The following is a 16,213-nucleotide window of genomic DNA, read 5'->3' as shown; positions in this document are numbered from 1 at the left end:
AAAATAAATCAACACTAAATATAAAAGCGAAACCCCTTCCCTACAATCATCTTATGGAATTTTTTAACATTGTTATTTAGCGTTAGTTATACATTATTTCCCATAATTCATCACGAATGGCTGCGAGCCTGTGACGTATGGCTTTCTAGGGAGGGGATAGGAAGAAAGTGGTCAACATCCAAAGCATCGGAATAAGGATTAAAATTCAGAGGTAAATTTATTTTAATGTCATTTCCTTCTAGTCGATCCACTTAAACCTCAGTTTGCCACTTTATCACCGGGTAAAATGAAACTGACCATCTTTGCAGGAACGATAAGTAATCTCCACAATAAACGTTTATCGTTAGCCCCTTAGCTTAGCGATGAGCTAAAGTGTTGCTATCCAGCGAAGCTATGAATGTGTAGAGAAATAAGTGGCAGCTGACTTACCTAGCCTAGCCTCTGGCTAACTAGTTCCCATTTAGCTTTCTGTGGCTTACGAGCTGAAGAGAAAAACACTCTAAAGATATGTAACGGCAGATGCAAAATAAGCAGCCTAAGATTAATTTACAGCAGCTAACCAGCGACGTATCAGGCTGGAGACGATGTAATCATGATATGAGATCAGATATCCACCAGAATGCTAGCATCGTAAAGCTAACAACCTCAGTACTGTGACATTAAGTTGTGAGAACGATATTGTTCAGTCAGCTAAAGGTTAACCTTGCAGCCACTGAGTGCCTATAAGGTCACGCTTATGTTTGGAAACTGCGCGGCATTGTGTGCGCAGCCATGTAAAAGTTAACTGTCACCGTCGGTTTGAAATGACAGCTTTCATACGCAGCATTTAACGTTTTCCTTTAGAGGTAACCTGATGAATTTTGATTGATTAGAAGTCACCGAGTAGCTAGGGCTAAGCACCAGCTATCTCATGACATCTGTCACTGGAGTAAGAAAGTTCCAGATCGCGATGTGTAGCTTTAGTTTCTGTGAACAGTGTTTATGTCTCTTACTAAGTAACTACTTGCGGTGATTTCAGTCTGACGTGTTGAAGAAAAAAATTCGCTGCTTTTGACTGACACCCGCAGGTCCGCTACATTAGGGGGTGAACATGTTTAAAACGGGCATTTAATGTAGTCAAAAAAAACCTTATTCTGCCAAAAGCACACATAGCTGTGGCTCTGTCTAGTTATTTGTTGCCAAATGTTCCTGTCTGTCAGCGTGGGGCTACATAGTGACAGCTGATATAGTTTAACTGGGCAGCCCTAGTCAGATCTGCTGCTGAATCACTAAACGCTGATAAATATATTCAGTCTTTATATTGGGCTCAGCTATGAGAAACTATGAGTTTCTGCTCAACAGTGTTTGCTTTTTTCCAATTACAATTTGTAATAATTCAGCTGAGCTATACAACCTAAGAGCGTAAGTGAAGTAGCTTCTTTCTTTTTCAGGGTGAAACATTAACGTGTGAGAGTGCAGTCCTTCTTGCCAAGGAAGGAGAGGCATCAGAGACCATGAGTGAGAATGGCCCTCATACGGAGGTGCCTATGTACTTTGAGGTGGAGGTGGATCAGCTGGAGCGGGATGACGAAGAAGATGACAAGATCCACTTTGGCAAAGACGGTGACCTAATTGCTGAACCTTCGTCATCCTCTGGTCGGGTCTATGACCGCACCACGGTCCTCATTGAGCGGGACCCAATACGACTGGATGAGGAGGGAGAAGAGGAGGGTCACTGTGGAGGGGATGAAGATGGAGTCACCTTCCTAACAGAGGGAGAAGGTGATGGAGATGAGGAGGAGGGATCGCTGGCCTTTATGACAGACCCAGATGGGATGTCGCAGGGTTATGTGCACCACACAATTTCTCCTGACCAGATCCAGTTCACAATAAATCCAGGGTCCACCCCAATGCCACGCAACATCGAGGGGGCTACGCTCACCTTGCACTCTGAGTGCCCAGAGACCAAGCAGAGAGAGGTGAGCAAAAATAAGTGCATCTTGTCCAGCTGTTACAAGACATATGCTTGTTTGGTCATCAGAGGCTCCTCTGATTGGCTCTAAGGTAGTGCACATGTATGACAGATTGCAGTGATTGCTTGTCTAAGCTGTTTCAGTTATTACAACAAATTGCAGAAGAGCAGATGGTTTAAAGATTTTATGATTTTATCCTCTAATAATATAGTGATCATTTTTTTTAAATCTAGTTTGTCCTGGTGAAAAATGGTGTGCAGTTGAAAATATGTCACTGTGCTTCAAGTTCTTTTAAAGGATCTTCTCAGCAACTATGCAGAAGTTGCCATTCTGTTGCCTTCAGCAGTAACCTATCTTAATTAGCAGAGATGAGCAGCATAGTAAAACCATCTGATAGGAAGTTTGCACTTGTTAACCAGTAGGTACCTAACATAAAAGGTAGGGAGGCACATTGGGGAAAAACATGGTTCTCTTTCCTGTGTTTAATCAGTTGATTTAGATGATATATAGCCTACAGAGCCATCTTTACCACTATTATGATCCTTTCTTTTAACAGTAGTCTATAAACATCTGAGGAGCACAGTTGTGGGACATTTGTGAGAGAAATGTTGCCAGATTCTTGTCTGATACAGGATTGTAGCTCACAACAGCTGTATATTTTTAATTGATGAAAGGTCTGGACTCCGGGCAGGTCAGTTCACCACTAGGACTCTTCCACTTCAAAGCCATGCAACAGATGCAGTAGCATTGTCTTACTGAAATATTTAAGGACTTTCACAAAAAAGACATCATCTGGGTAAAGCATATGTTGCTCTAAAGCCTGTATAGACCTTTCAGCATTGTCTTTGCAGATGTGCAAGCTGTTAATTTCATAGGCTCTAATGTATGACCCACACAATCAGAGATGCAGGCTTTTGAACCGAGTGCTGATAACAAGCACGTTGGTCCCTTTCCTCTTTAGAGGTTGCAGGAAAAATGAGGATGCAACACGACCTGAACAGTTAACTGTGTTCACAGACACAGATTTCTAAAAGTGTTCCTGAGCCCATCCAATGATTTTTGGCCTTATCCCTTGCACACAGAGATTTCTGCAGATTCTCAGAATCTTTTGAGGAACAATATTCTGAAATTGTTCCACAAGTTGTAAATGTAGATTCTTTTGTAAATTGGTGAGCCCCTTCCGTAAAAGAGAGGCAGCTTACTTCTAACACTGCCTCTCTACGATCCTCTTCTTATATCCAATCATGGTATTGGCCTTTTTTTTAACAGTTCATCTGATTCACTGCAAAGTGTTGAAAGCGGTTTTGTTGCCCCCATCCTAATGTTTTTATGAAATGGTAAAATGTCTGCTTAAACATTTAGTAAGTTTATTGTGTTCAATAGAAGTTACACAAAAGTTTTTGTTCATTTTACACAGCACCAAGACTTTATTGGGTTTAAAAGTTTTATAGAACAATAGAATTACACTTAAAATTGACTGCAAACTTTTCAGAGTAAAGCATTATGACTATATTGTCTTGATCATGGTATTTTCATATTTTAAAATCATATTATGTATTGAAGATTAATATACTAGTAAATTTAGATTTTGTTATCATTAGATGGGTGTGGTGCTGGAGCAAATGCCTTATTATTTCTGAATATTATTGGCAGAAACTTTGCTGCTTTTGTAGCCAGTTTTGGTTTGAAAGGTGAAGTTAAGTCAAGGTTTGATTTTATTTGTTAGCAGTGTCCGCTCAGTTTTTAACCCCTTTACCAACTGCAATAATAACAAATATCTAAAGAAAAAGATTTTGAGCAACCCTCTGAATTAAAAGACAACTATATATTTCTTGCAGCAGTATAGAAGCATACCGGGATCTTTTATTGTGTGTGTCTGTATATGTATGACTTCAAGCCACTTCTGAGAAATGAATTTAAATTTATATTGCACAACAGTACAATATAAAGTGGTGCCACACTCTTCTGCAGGCCTGGAATCATAAATAGTCATGTGCATGCAGGTCTTTGTAATATGTTAAACAAAGCAAATATGAAATATGAATCCCCGCGGAACGCGTGCACTGGGGTGTGGATGGTTTGTCCAATATTTGTTGGCCACGCTAAGCACTCCTCTTTCATAAACCAATTTGTAATGGAGTGGTCTCTTCCACTATGCGTGTGGGAAGCTGGAGCATAAAGTGCTCCCTCGCAATGATCATATTCACAGTGTGGTAGAATCACAATGGTGTGGGAGATAAATGCAGATCTGAGCTGCCAGCTTTAGCAGGGTTCTGCTGTGGGTTTGCGTAGATATTTGCTTAACAAATGATCCCTGCCACACACTAATAACCAGACTGAATGGTTTCAGACTACCATTGCTCAGATTAGCGCTTGTCAGAAGGTCCGAAGGTAAGTCAGCTGTGTGTAACTTTCACTGTATCACAGTTGTGATACTGGGTGTCGTGGAGTTCTGCAAACACTGCAAGGTTCATGCTGAGTTTTCTCTGATGCATCTAATATTCTCACTTGCCTTGCTTTGATTTAAATTGGGCTACAATTCGTTTTTACAAGAATACTAAGAGGATTTAATTTAGTAAATGAGGTAATAGCAGCAGAGGAAGGAGAGTCTCTTGTTGAGGAGGCCAGCCACAAGTTTTCTCCTCCTGGTTTTGTGTTCAATACACTATAGAATAGAGACTGGGCTGCTTTTATTCACAGTGCCCCCAGGATATTTGTGTGAGAGCAGAGCAGGAGACTGCCCCACTGCAATGGACATCGGTGCTGTGAAAGAGAATTGAGGGTTAGTCATCACTGATGTCCTTAATGCTCACCCGCTTTGTGTACTGATGGGAGGTTGAGTCATTAAGTTCAAATCCTATCCAAAAGGCCACCCTGAGTCAGACTGTCACCTCATTCAATGGCAGGGCAGGTTATTATTATTTCTGACCTGGATTTACTAATTTCTCCCTGTCTTGTTGAAATGGTGTTGTTAAATAAAGTTAAAACGCAGATTAACAGATTTTTTTAAAGAGATTTGATGCAATCCTTTTCTTAGCACCAGCATTATTTCACTATGTTTTAATTCCACTTACCATGTTTATTCTCTCACTTTCAGGTAAAGCGGTACCAGTGCATGTTCGAAGGCTGCACAAGGACGTACAGCACAGCAGGAAACTTGCGGACACACCAGAAAACGCATCGGGGCGAGTACACATTTGTGTGTAATCAGCAAGGCTGTGGAAAGGCCTTTCTCACCTCTTACAGCCTTAAGATCCACGTCCGTGTTCACACCAAGGAGAAGCCATTCGAGTGTGACGTACAGGGCTGTGAAAAGGCGTTCAACACGTTGTACAGGTGAGCCTTTTTTGTTGTCTTTCATGTCGCTGTCTTTACATTGCTGTGGAAACTTGAAGTTTATATGAAGTCACCTTTATCATCACTGTAGGTTCCATTTCAGTTTTGTTAGACTTGATCAAAAGTAGGTTAAGATAATTAGACCTAAGTGTTGGGGGCAGTACACAAAGCGTGATGCAGTAGATGTTTTGACACCAAAAAATGACTCAAGCGACTCGGGACTTGATTAAAAGAGGAACATATTTCAGTCATTCCGTCAGGTCTCTTGTTTGACCACAAGATATATCAGATGTACAAATCAAAGGGCATCCAAGTATCCAGTTTGCACTGTTTCAGTAGCAATGTCATGTGTCTGTGGCTTGATGCTGCTGTGCCATCATCGTAAGCTACACAGGGCTTAGAGCTGTTGAGATTCCTGATCTAACTTTACATTGTAGATCACATTAGTGGTTCGTCATGGTTTGCTTCGCATAATCAATCTTTGCAGCAAAATAAAACTGGTCTTCCTCATTCACTGAAACGCCATGCGTTTCTTGGAAAAGATAAGAAGTATGATTTAAAAAAAATGCACCAAAACTTAACAGAAAATAGAATTAACAGAGCACTGCTTTCCTTTTTACGTTGTGCTACATTCTTGGTTATTAAGACATGTTTGCAGACAAGTAAGCGTTTATTCACCATTTACCTGATCTTAGTGCATCTCCTCGAACAAAAAAATCTTTCGTTCCATTTATTGTATCAGCACGATGGATGCCAAAAACACTCAAAGTATTCTCTCTCTTTCCCTCCAACGTTTACCCAAAAATATGTGTTTATTAGACACTTAATTTTCGTATATGATTTGTTCTTGGATAAAATCTCTTGCACTGAATCCAAAGTATTTCCAAACAACTGATGATGATTCACTTTAAGGGACAAGCTCTTCATGTTCTCCTGTGCCAGACATTTTTTGATTTTTGCTGTATATCTGGTCTTTTGATGTGGTGTTACTCGTCCAGATCAGTCCAGCACTGCACGCTGTGTTGTCCAGGGCACAGCTGTGATTGACTGATGCAGGCACGTGGTCAGGTGCTGTTTTTTTTAGGAAGGGCTTGGTTTGCTTTTGCTTTCCATTCAGTTTGCAGAGCATGCATTTTTAGTATCACTAGACCATGTTCATTTAAATGTGAGAAGCCAAAAATCGTGATTGAGTTTAAAATTCTATTAATAGCCCCATTTCCCGTCTGACTCATCTCTTTCTTTTTTTTTGAAAGATTTTTTTAAATGAAATGATAGCACATGCTGCTGAATGCCACTGCGTTTACTTTGTCCCGCTCATATTTTCCCATTGTGGTTTAATGAAACACTATTTTCTCTGCAGGCTAAAAGCACACCAGAGACTTCACACAGGCAAGACTTTCAACTGTGAATCAGAGGGATGCACAAAGTACTTTACCACCCTCAGTGACCTGAGGAAGCACATTCGCACACACACTGGGGAGAAGCCATTCCGGTGAGCATTTCCTTTTTCACAGCAGGTTTAATTTTCTCCCAGTTAAGGTGAAGGAACTGCTGTACAAAACTTTAAGGGTATTTAAATTTTACTTATCCATGTCAACTATCCATTTTTCTTCATATAACGACACAGGGGGGCAATGGGTCATGACTTTAATCTAGAAGGATGATGAAATCCAGCCTTGAATGTTTTTCACTTTGTTTACATTTGATCTCACACTGTTTTTTTTTATGTTTTTGCTTTCAGGTGTGATCATGATGGTTGTGGAAAAGCCTTTGCTGCAAGTCATCACCTAAAAACACATGTACGGACTCACACAGGTATACAGTGTTCTGGTTCACCTCAATTATCTAGGGAAGCTTCAACAAAGATGTATTTATTTAGCTCTTTGCTCTAATGATTGCATGCTTGTTTAGGGCAGGTGAACACCTTTCCTACATGCCAGCTGTCAAACACACAGACAAATACTAGCTTCCCATGTATTTGGTGGGGTTTTTTCCCCTTATATATCAATATAGTAGATCATGTTCAGCTGAACAAGGAATGACTTGAACTGGCTTATGCTTTGTGTTGTTGAAAAAGAAACAATTACATGTACAAGAACAAGCTGTATCAGGATATTAAAATCCAGCTACAGGATTCATTGTACTGTGTCCATTTGGCTGGATTTTGCATATTCAGACTGAGGAAAAAACAAAAGCATGTAGCTTAACAGTGATGACACTGCATAGGTAGAATACTGATTGGGTAATTTACCATTACCCAATCAGTAGCCCCATAAAGTGCTATTTAAGTACCAATGTAACACTTTGTAAAGGGTGTGGAGAGGAAGTACTTCTACTGTTTGCTAATTGGCTGAAAAGGGGACTTTACTGGAAACAAGAGAACCACAACAAAAAAAAAATATCGAAGATCAAAAATACACCATGAAAAGCACAGACATTTCTTCTGTACTTGGTTTCACTTCAGCTATTCGTATGTTATAACTTCATGCCTGGCTGATGCACCAACAGCAGCACAAGCAAGAATAGCCCACAGATTTTTATCACAGACTTTGTACACTGCGTCCATCTAAAAACAGAGCTCTCTGCAGAGAGACGGGCCACCCCGACTACGAAGGTGCTCGCCCTGCTGGCCCATCAATTCTGCTTAACTGACCACTCAAAGCACTTTTAACTATAAGCTTCCTTCACCCAGTCACATACAAGAGCTTTATTCTATACCTAACCTACACCTTTTCTAATCATCACACACACCATATCTTACCCAAGGACACTTTAGAATGAAGCTAGGGAGCAAACCACTAACCTTCCCCTTGAAAGACGCCCCCTACTACCTCCTGAGCCACAGTTGCCTCAAGGTTGAAAACAGGACAGTTTTCATTATTTTTAACGTTTGGTTTTGCTTTACTACAAACAGTTTTGTATGTTTTGACTTCTGTTGTCTCTGCAGCGACTTAGCTTAAGAACCAAGAATTCTGCGAACACAAAGAAGACTAGCTCATATTAAGAGTTGTTTCACATATTTCTAACACTGCCCCCTGGTGACAGTACATAGCTATAGCGTGTGTAAGTCTGCAACGCTAGAGTAAGAGCAGGAAACAGCCATGCTGGTTAGAGCAGGGCGATATGGCCAAAAATATTTATCACGATATATATTTGAAAATTTGCGATAACGATATAACCGACGATATAATTGATGCGAGACAAAATACAACTCCACAACATTACTAGCGCAAAAAGACAACCTTCCATTTATATTCACTTAAACAAGAAGCTGGTTTTTATGTACATTAAAGCTTTATAAAAATGTAACAGTACAAATGCAAATTCCTTGCTGAAAGTTTAACCAAAAGGCATTTCCACTAGAAATGGGCTGACATGTCCTGAGCATAACCATGTATAATATCCACTGAAGTTAAAAAGAGGTGCTTTGCAACATTAAACTGCAGTGTGCAGTACGCATTTTTCGGACCATAAGGTGCACGGGATTATAAGGCACATTAAGCGAAACAAAGCAGTCAGATAAATCAAACTTTATTAAACTCATTCTTCTTGCTTCCTCCATTTCTGTACCATTGATTCCTTAATGTTGAATTCTCTGGCAGCTGCTCTATTCCCATGTTGTTGCAGTATATTAATGACTAACCTCGTATTGTGGATGGATTATCTCAGTTGTTCTCCTGACTGAAGTTTGGTCCGTTTACAGCATCCTGCCATGCGATTGCATTTGTCTCTAACCATGAAGAACCTTCACGTTAACTTTTATAAGTGGAAAAGTGTTAGTGTTCGTCCTCCAGCTTCACTGTTTATGTTATGCTAACATAGCTGTGTCGCTAGCGATCACGTAGCACATCATTATATACCAGCTAGCCCAACTTCAGTAACCCTACAAACGTCACTGCTGTTTAGTTTCCTGTCTTCATTTATGTTGCAAGTGATAGCAGAGGTGTACGTTTGATTTTTTTCAGAAATCTCTCAGTCAGAACATGCAATATCATGCTTAGGTAACTAGCGAAACTAGCGAGCTAACTTCCGCTAGCTTCCTGCTAACTTCTAACTCCGTTAAATGTAATAACTTTTGTTTTCATGGATGCCTGGAAGTTAAACTTCATAGTTACACCTGGTAAAGCAGCAATGCTGATCGTTTTATTAAAGATGAAAGAATTTAGACAGTTTTTAACTCTAAGTGATGCTGCAGTGTTGTTTGACCTGAAGCATACGGAGTTTAGGACCCAGATTACTCCCAGATTTAAGAGCATCTTAGTCCGACAAATACGACAATAACAACGGCCGCTTGCATGTTCTGCAAAAAAATGTGCTTTGTTGTGTATCTGACGGACAAACACCAAACCAGTTCCACATCACGGAAGTTGCACCATTTTTACAAACCAATTCTGGATCATCTGTTTCACTCAACAATCGGCCATGTGCGTATGAAAACAAAGGCACTGCGCATGCGCGTTTTACTCCCATTCTATCGCGATATTTCATTTTCCTATCGTTGCCTAACATTATACCGGTATTACCGTGAACGGTATAATATGGCCCAGCCCTAATGCTGGTCCCTTGAAAATTTTATATTATTGTGACAAGAGTAAAGCTGACTTTTTAAAACCCATACGGCTGCATTTTTTTGTCACTGAAAAGTCATCATTTTATTAATAAAGCTGCAACTTTGAATTAGGTTACTTTTTCCTGCCAGGAAAGATATAAATAGTAAAGAATAATAAATAAACGAATCAGTCTCAGTCTGTATTTTCTGCCTTTGTCTCTGCTCATTCTGTAGGGGAGAAGCCATTCAACTGTCCTAGTGATGGCTGTGAGAAGACTTTTAGCAGCCAGTACAGCTTGAAGAGTCACATTCGGGGCCACGACAAAGGACAGTCCTTCAGCGTCTCTCTCACCCATCCACTCTCTGAAGTGAGTCACAGCACAGCGTCTTGTCAGAGTGTGGGCACACTTGGCACAGTCATCGTGTTCTCCATGGACAGCCTCAGGGCTACATAACACTGTGCTCCTCGTGCCATTTACTGTATGCTGTGTTCTGAAGTAAAGTGCTCTTTTGTTGCTTTTCACATAATAAACAGTTGTGTTATAACATCTCATATCACAGGTATTACTACATGGTACATTGACTTTCTACAGAGCATGTCACCATAAAAGTAAAGTATTTAACTTTTCCACTTGTGCAGTGGCCTGTGTTTTTAATGGCAAATGTTTATAGACCAAATAGATTACATTGTTCTTTCTTTAAAGGAATAGTTGTTAATTATGTCATTATGTAATGGACTACCTTGTATGGTAAAGCCTAGATTTTTACCTATTTTTTACAGTAGCTTTCATTTCCACGACTCAGCACTTGGGGTGGCTACTTTAATCAGGGACCTTTCGATCTCTTAATTGCAGGATGCAAATCACTCGCTGTGCCTCAGTGACTTGAGCCTCATCTCTACAGACTCAGAACTACGAGAGAACATCCATAATGTGAGTTTGAACTTTATTTCACCTTTGTCAAACAGACTGTATTGACACAGTAGAGGAGCTGTCAGGATGATCAGTGAGATGTCAGTTAAAAGATATTTTCAGTCTTCAGTTTTTATATTCACTGTATTAAAATGTCAAGGTTAAAAGTGCACTGAGTGCACTTTTTTAAAGGCTTTTGTTCATTTAAATTTTATTCCAGGCTCAAAATTTGGACCTCAACAATGCCACCCCTGTGAAAATCTTTGAGCTTATGTTCCAGAGTCCTGAAAATAGCATCAGCCAAGATGATGCTCATCCCAGTGGTAAGAATATTTCATTTAAAAATCGACCTGTTTGGGTTTTCTTAAAGTTCTTGTTCTGAGAAGTTTTTTTTCCCCCTTGACCAGAGAACCTTGCTGAGCCCTTCGGCTTGGACACTCCCACCCAACCGGGAGTGACAGAAGCCTCCTCTCTCATCTCTTTCTCTGTCAATCCTACCTCCTCATCTTCTTGTTCACAAAACGCTGCAGTCATGGAGGCTTCTTCCCAGCTCAATCAGAGCTCTTCCTCCCAGACCTCCACCCCTGCCTCCATCACTGCAAATGTTAGCACAACACAGCCTCCTGCTTTCATGCAGCAGATCTCAGACGTGCCACAGGCTTCTGTCCAGCCACAAAACCACGTCACCCCCCAGCAATATGTGGCACTGCCACCAACATTTCTACAGCAAGATAGTACTACCCAGACCACTCCACTACCACCACCCATTGCTACGCCTGCTCCTGCCCCTGCACTGACTGCCACAGCACCAGGTCCTGCTGTTGTTGCAGCTACCACAACAGATGCTCCAGCACCTGTGGCTCAACCTGTGCCTTTGGCCAATAATCCTGGTCCAAACTCTGGCCCTGGTCTGGCAACCACCCCTGCCACTATCACCATAGCACCCACACAGAACCTGCTGCAGCCCAGCTTGGTCATGTCTGACCAGAATCTCCAATGGATCCTTAGCAGTGCCACCAACAGCCAGCAGAACCCAGAGCAAGCAGTGAGTAATGATCCCACACAGAATCTGTTCTCCTCTTCATCTTGTTCACAAGAAAACAAGGTAGCACAAACAAACTATGAAACATTAGGGAAAGTATGGCTTTTAATTCATACACAGTCCATCCCTTTTTGATACAGTCTAAAAAAAAAAAAACCCCCAAAAAAAGAACATTGTGTAATCATCTTGAGGATACTGATATTTATTGTTAACCCTTTTGAACTTTGGTGTTTTTGTTTATTCACAGCCACATCAAGGAGCTCCAAAAGTGGAAAAGGTTTTCTTCACTACAGCCATACCAGTGGGAGGTAATGCTGGTAAGCCACCGTGAAACCAATCTTGTGCTGTTGACATTGGCCAAAGACTAAGGAAATCATACATTTGTTTTGCCACTAAAATACTTGGGTTAATGATGATTAGTTAAATAGTATGCAATAGTTACTAGGAAAAGTATTTGGTAATACAAACGCGAAGTTTGAGGAAGGAAATGGCAATCTCAGGCTGAGGCTTGATAGTAACCATCTTTCATTTTTGCTAAATCTTTTTTCCACCTAATTAAATGTAACATTTATGAAATGGGGAGGAAAAAAGTAAGATTCCCTGAACTCTTTTTTTTTTTTTTTTTTTTTTTATTAAGAATTCCCCAAATATATTAATATAAATTGACAAAACAGAAAATGGGGGGGGGCTCTAATTAGCAAGTTGAAGTCAAAGATTTTTGATTTGTTAGTGATTGCTGGTGAATTTACAGCTCTTATGGTCCTTAAAAGAAACACTGCCAGGTCTACCAGATGATGGTGTTTTCATCAACGTTTACAGTTCATGTTGCTGATAGGAACATGTGGTCACCTAATCTATTGTAATGTTTCCATCTGTAAATATTGACAGGGTACAATCAGACAGCCTACTTTTGCAGACACCACTGTGGTTTTGACTAATTTCTTTGCATTGGCCTAATCAAACGTAATGTTTCTGTTGTAGGTAACTCAGTCCAGCAGATCGGCCTCAGCCTGCCAGTCATCATCATCAAACAGGAGGAATCCTGCCAGTGTCAGTGTGCCTGCAGGGACTCTGCTAAAGACAAGAGTGCAAAGAGTGCCTCCTCCATCGTTTCAGCCCCATCACAGCAGCAGCCACCAGAGCCCCCTCCCCCGCCACTATCAGAGCCTCAGCACCATTCAGCAACTTCATCTTCCTCATGCTGCCCCCCCAAGTCTTCCTCCAAGGTGGGTGAGGTGACACTGGAGGCCCCCTCTTCTTCTTCTTCTTCTTCCTCCTCCACAGCTCAGACTTTCTCCACAATAGTGAGCGGCACTGCCGCCAACCCACCCTCATCTGACGGGTTAGCCAGTATGGACGTCTCAGACTTCCTGTCCCTGCAGAGCCCTGAGACAGCCGCCAACATTGAGGCTCTGCTGCTGGTCGCAGATGACTTCAGCATGGCTACTGATGGCAATCCTTAAAAGAGCTGCCTTTGGAGTCTGGCACCACATGTTTGTCTGTTGCACCCACTCGCCCACAAGCGTCGATTCCACCCACACCTCGAGTCACTCTCCGAAGTTATGCCTCTTCTTTCACCCTATATAGCGTGTGCATTGAAACCCCCCCAGTACCTGCAGTGCATTCTGCTTTGTATGGCACTGGGACAGGTATGGTATATATACAAAGTATGTGTAACTTTTCTGTTGAGTCTCATTGCAGTAGTTGAGTTTTAGCAACTTAAACGCTAATTAATGCAGGGAAAAGGCAGTAGATCCTTTGTTGAAAAGATAAACTCTTTATAATAATCCTCACTCTGAATTGATTGAAATGACCAAGTGTTGTCCAAGCACTGATAATTTAGAGTTTCATTGTCCTGGCTTGAAGGTCACACACCTTAGCAGGAAAACAAAACTCGTCTGTCCTTGTACTGTATCCTCGTACTGTACTACAGGTCCTAACAAATTCTTTAGGCTGGTATGCAAATAACCATAATGCACTGTATATGAGAGGATTTTGCTACAATTTTAATCAAGCATTGCTCCCAGCAAAAATTTAAAGAGCTTGGTCACACAGCTTCCCACGTGGCTGTCTTGTAATATGAAGTGATTTCCTCAGTATTTTGTTTGTTTTCTATGAAGACTAGTGCGGTCCAGATAATGTGATGATTCTTTTTTACTTTTTTTGAGAACCTGTGATCAGATCTGCCTGTCTCTTTAAGCGACATAACGTCAATAAGTTGCCTATAACTTAAACTAACTTAAAATTGTATATGTTAATTTATTTAAATGCCTGATTCTTTCAATATAATGATACTATCATCTTTGAGATAGCAGAAATAATCTATTAATTTATTCCAATCACATGTTTTTTTTAAGTTGAGCTGCTTTTTTGTTACTGAATTGTTTTACCTTCATAAGAACGTAAGTATTGTAAAAACGAGGCACGTGTAGTAGACTGCACAGTCAAGCAAAATATCCTCTAGGATCTGCTTGTTTGCAAAAACTTGCCCACAACTAAACTATAAGGAACTACTGTCAACATCCCATCTTCTTTAGGGTTGTGACCCTCTCAGGGATGCATCAAGTCATAACTGTTCCTGGTTCCCACAATTTTCTCAGACATGCATTTTCCTTGCCGGACGGCCCACACTCGCAGTAGCCCTACGTTTTTGCTGCACTCTTCCCTGTTTATTGCACACTAACTTGTAAAGTTGGTTCTGCATATCGGTTAGGCTGATTTGCGGCACCACTACAGAGTTTTTGTATAAACCTGCTGTAAAGTAGCATTTAAAAGATGGTGTCCTGGTGACAATGTAAATATGGTACATTTTAGTGTAAACATCTTTGAAAAACTTGTAGATTATTCTAGAATTTGTATTTTTGTATAGACTTTTGAATTGCTAACTCTGAGTTTGAACCTAATGTATACTCTGTTCATTCTTCTCCCCGTCACGTTTATGCAGAAGATGTTTTTGCTGTGTTTTAGTTGAATAGTTATACAAGCCGCTGGGTTTCTGTATAGTCCACATTGTAAGAAAATATATGTAATGCATAGCCTCTGGCTCAGAGTATAATTTAACAGTATTGTTTCGCATGGGACACAATGCAATGATGATAGAGTAAAGGCATTATGCCCTGTAAATGACAGTAGAGCTTCTTGGCCTTACAACATTAATTGTTCTGTAAGCCTCCTTGCCTTGATAGCCTCTGCTTTAGTAATCGGCTTGTTGACACTCTGTTTTCACATTCACCGACTCTCAGGCAGCCATTCCAGCAGCAGATCACACCAAGGCAAAAGCATGGAGATTTTCCAGTTGTGATATTGGGAAAGTCGAATGGGCTTTACCAATATAATACTATAATATTTCAGCATTGACTTAAAAAAAGAAATTAAACTCAGCTATATAACAGATGCAGACATTATGATTCTGCTTTTAATTTCCAATTTGCAGAATCAATCTTTAAAAAAATAAAAATAAAAAAAAAAGTAAAGTTTTAATCTGGCTCCTCTGGTGTGATTTAGGAAATTTATAGGAGCCACAAGGCAAATTTCCTCCCATAATACAATATTAATTAGATGTCTGGAGCATCCAAATCTGACATTGACTCCAGTGGATATTAAAATAATTCCCACAAAGAAAAAAAAAATACCACCGGGAGTCGTACCTATTCACCATTATACATTTTCATACAGATCATTGGTGAACCCAACTATGCAATTTTAAGTGTGGTATTTACAAGTTCAGTTACCGACTCAAAGATTAAATGGTTACTTATGCCTCCCATTAAGTAATATTTGCTGCAATATAGCTTTGAGCTACAGTGCTCCTGTATATTTTGCATTGAATGGTGTGAATCTGGACTGTAGTGAATCCATGAAGTACTGTTTCACAGCCACCCTATGGCCTCTGTAATTGGTTTAATATCAGCTGGATTTGCATGTTTAAGTATTTGGCAGTTTTGTTATTTTAATCAGATATTTTCCATTTTAAGCTTAAATATGTTTAGAATTCCATCCAGTTTCATCATTTCGCACGCTTCAGTTTAACATGTGAATTATTGGTTTCTTTCATTAAACAGAGAAATTTTGCCTTTGTCGGCCAAGTTCACGTGGCTAATATTTACATCAGTCTGTAGTGTCAGCAAATCAATTGTGGCGACATTTGTTTGGAAGCAGATTGTTCACAAGTGTAGATTCTTTGGAATTTCTGCCATCAACATTTTCCACCAAACAGGCTATATTTTCCAGGAAGAGCTGGGGCAGGGAGAAAGAGGAAAACGACATGCTTCCAAAGGAATGTCTTGACACCCAAAGAGTGAGGAAATGTTAAGAATTTGTATTTTTTAAAGAATGTATAATGTGAAACTGTTTGCTTATGCGTTTCATATAAATATGAGTAACTTTCTGAATTGAGAGCAATATAATACTAATAAAACCTTAT

The 16,213-nt window shown here is 40.2% G+C and overlaps 1 protein-coding gene across 1 annotated transcript; it reads left to right on the top strand.

Moving 5' to 3' along the window:
• Positions 1–116: 116 nt before the first annotated feature.
• mtf1 (metal-regulatory transcription factor 1) lies at positions 117–16,210 on the top strand. The gene is made up of 11 exons (XM_080896489.1): positions 117–211; positions 1,431–1,958; positions 5,050–5,288; positions 6,649–6,780; positions 7,030–7,103; positions 10,072–10,205; positions 10,692–10,769; positions 10,969–11,071; positions 11,156–11,793; positions 12,038–12,107; positions 12,772–16,210. Exons 2-11 carry the CDS (start codon positions 1,494–1,496, stop codon positions 13,251–13,253), a joined length of 2,415 nt encoding a protein of 804 aa, XP_080752615.1. The 5' UTR covers positions 117–211; positions 1,431–1,493; the 3' UTR covers positions 13,254–16,210.
• The last annotated feature ends 3 nt before the right edge of the window (positions 16,211–16,213 follow it).

This window comes from Rhamphochromis sp. 'chilingali' (assembly GCF_963969265.1).
Source record: "Rhamphochromis sp. 'chilingali' genome assembly, chromosome: 11".
Taxonomy (NCBI): Eukaryota; Metazoa; Chordata; class Actinopteri; order Cichliformes; family Cichlidae; genus Rhamphochromis; species Rhamphochromis sp. 'chilingali'.
The sequence above is the reverse complement of the archived record's forward strand: the minus strand, read 5'-3'. Positions and strand labels throughout refer to the sequence as shown.

Coding starts and splice junctions, on each gene's coding strand:
- mtf1 (XM_080896489.1), top strand. CDS start 1,494: ATGAGTGAGAATGGCCCTCATACGGAGGTGCCTATGTACTTTGAGGTG. Junction 5,289..6,648: donor GCGTTCAACACGTTGTACAG/GTGAGCCTTTTT, acceptor TTTTCTCTGCAG/GCTAAAAGCACACCAGAGAC. Junction 7,104..10,071: donor ACATGTACGGACTCACACAG/GTATACAGTGTT, acceptor CTCATTCTGTAG/GGGAGAAGCCATTCAACTGT.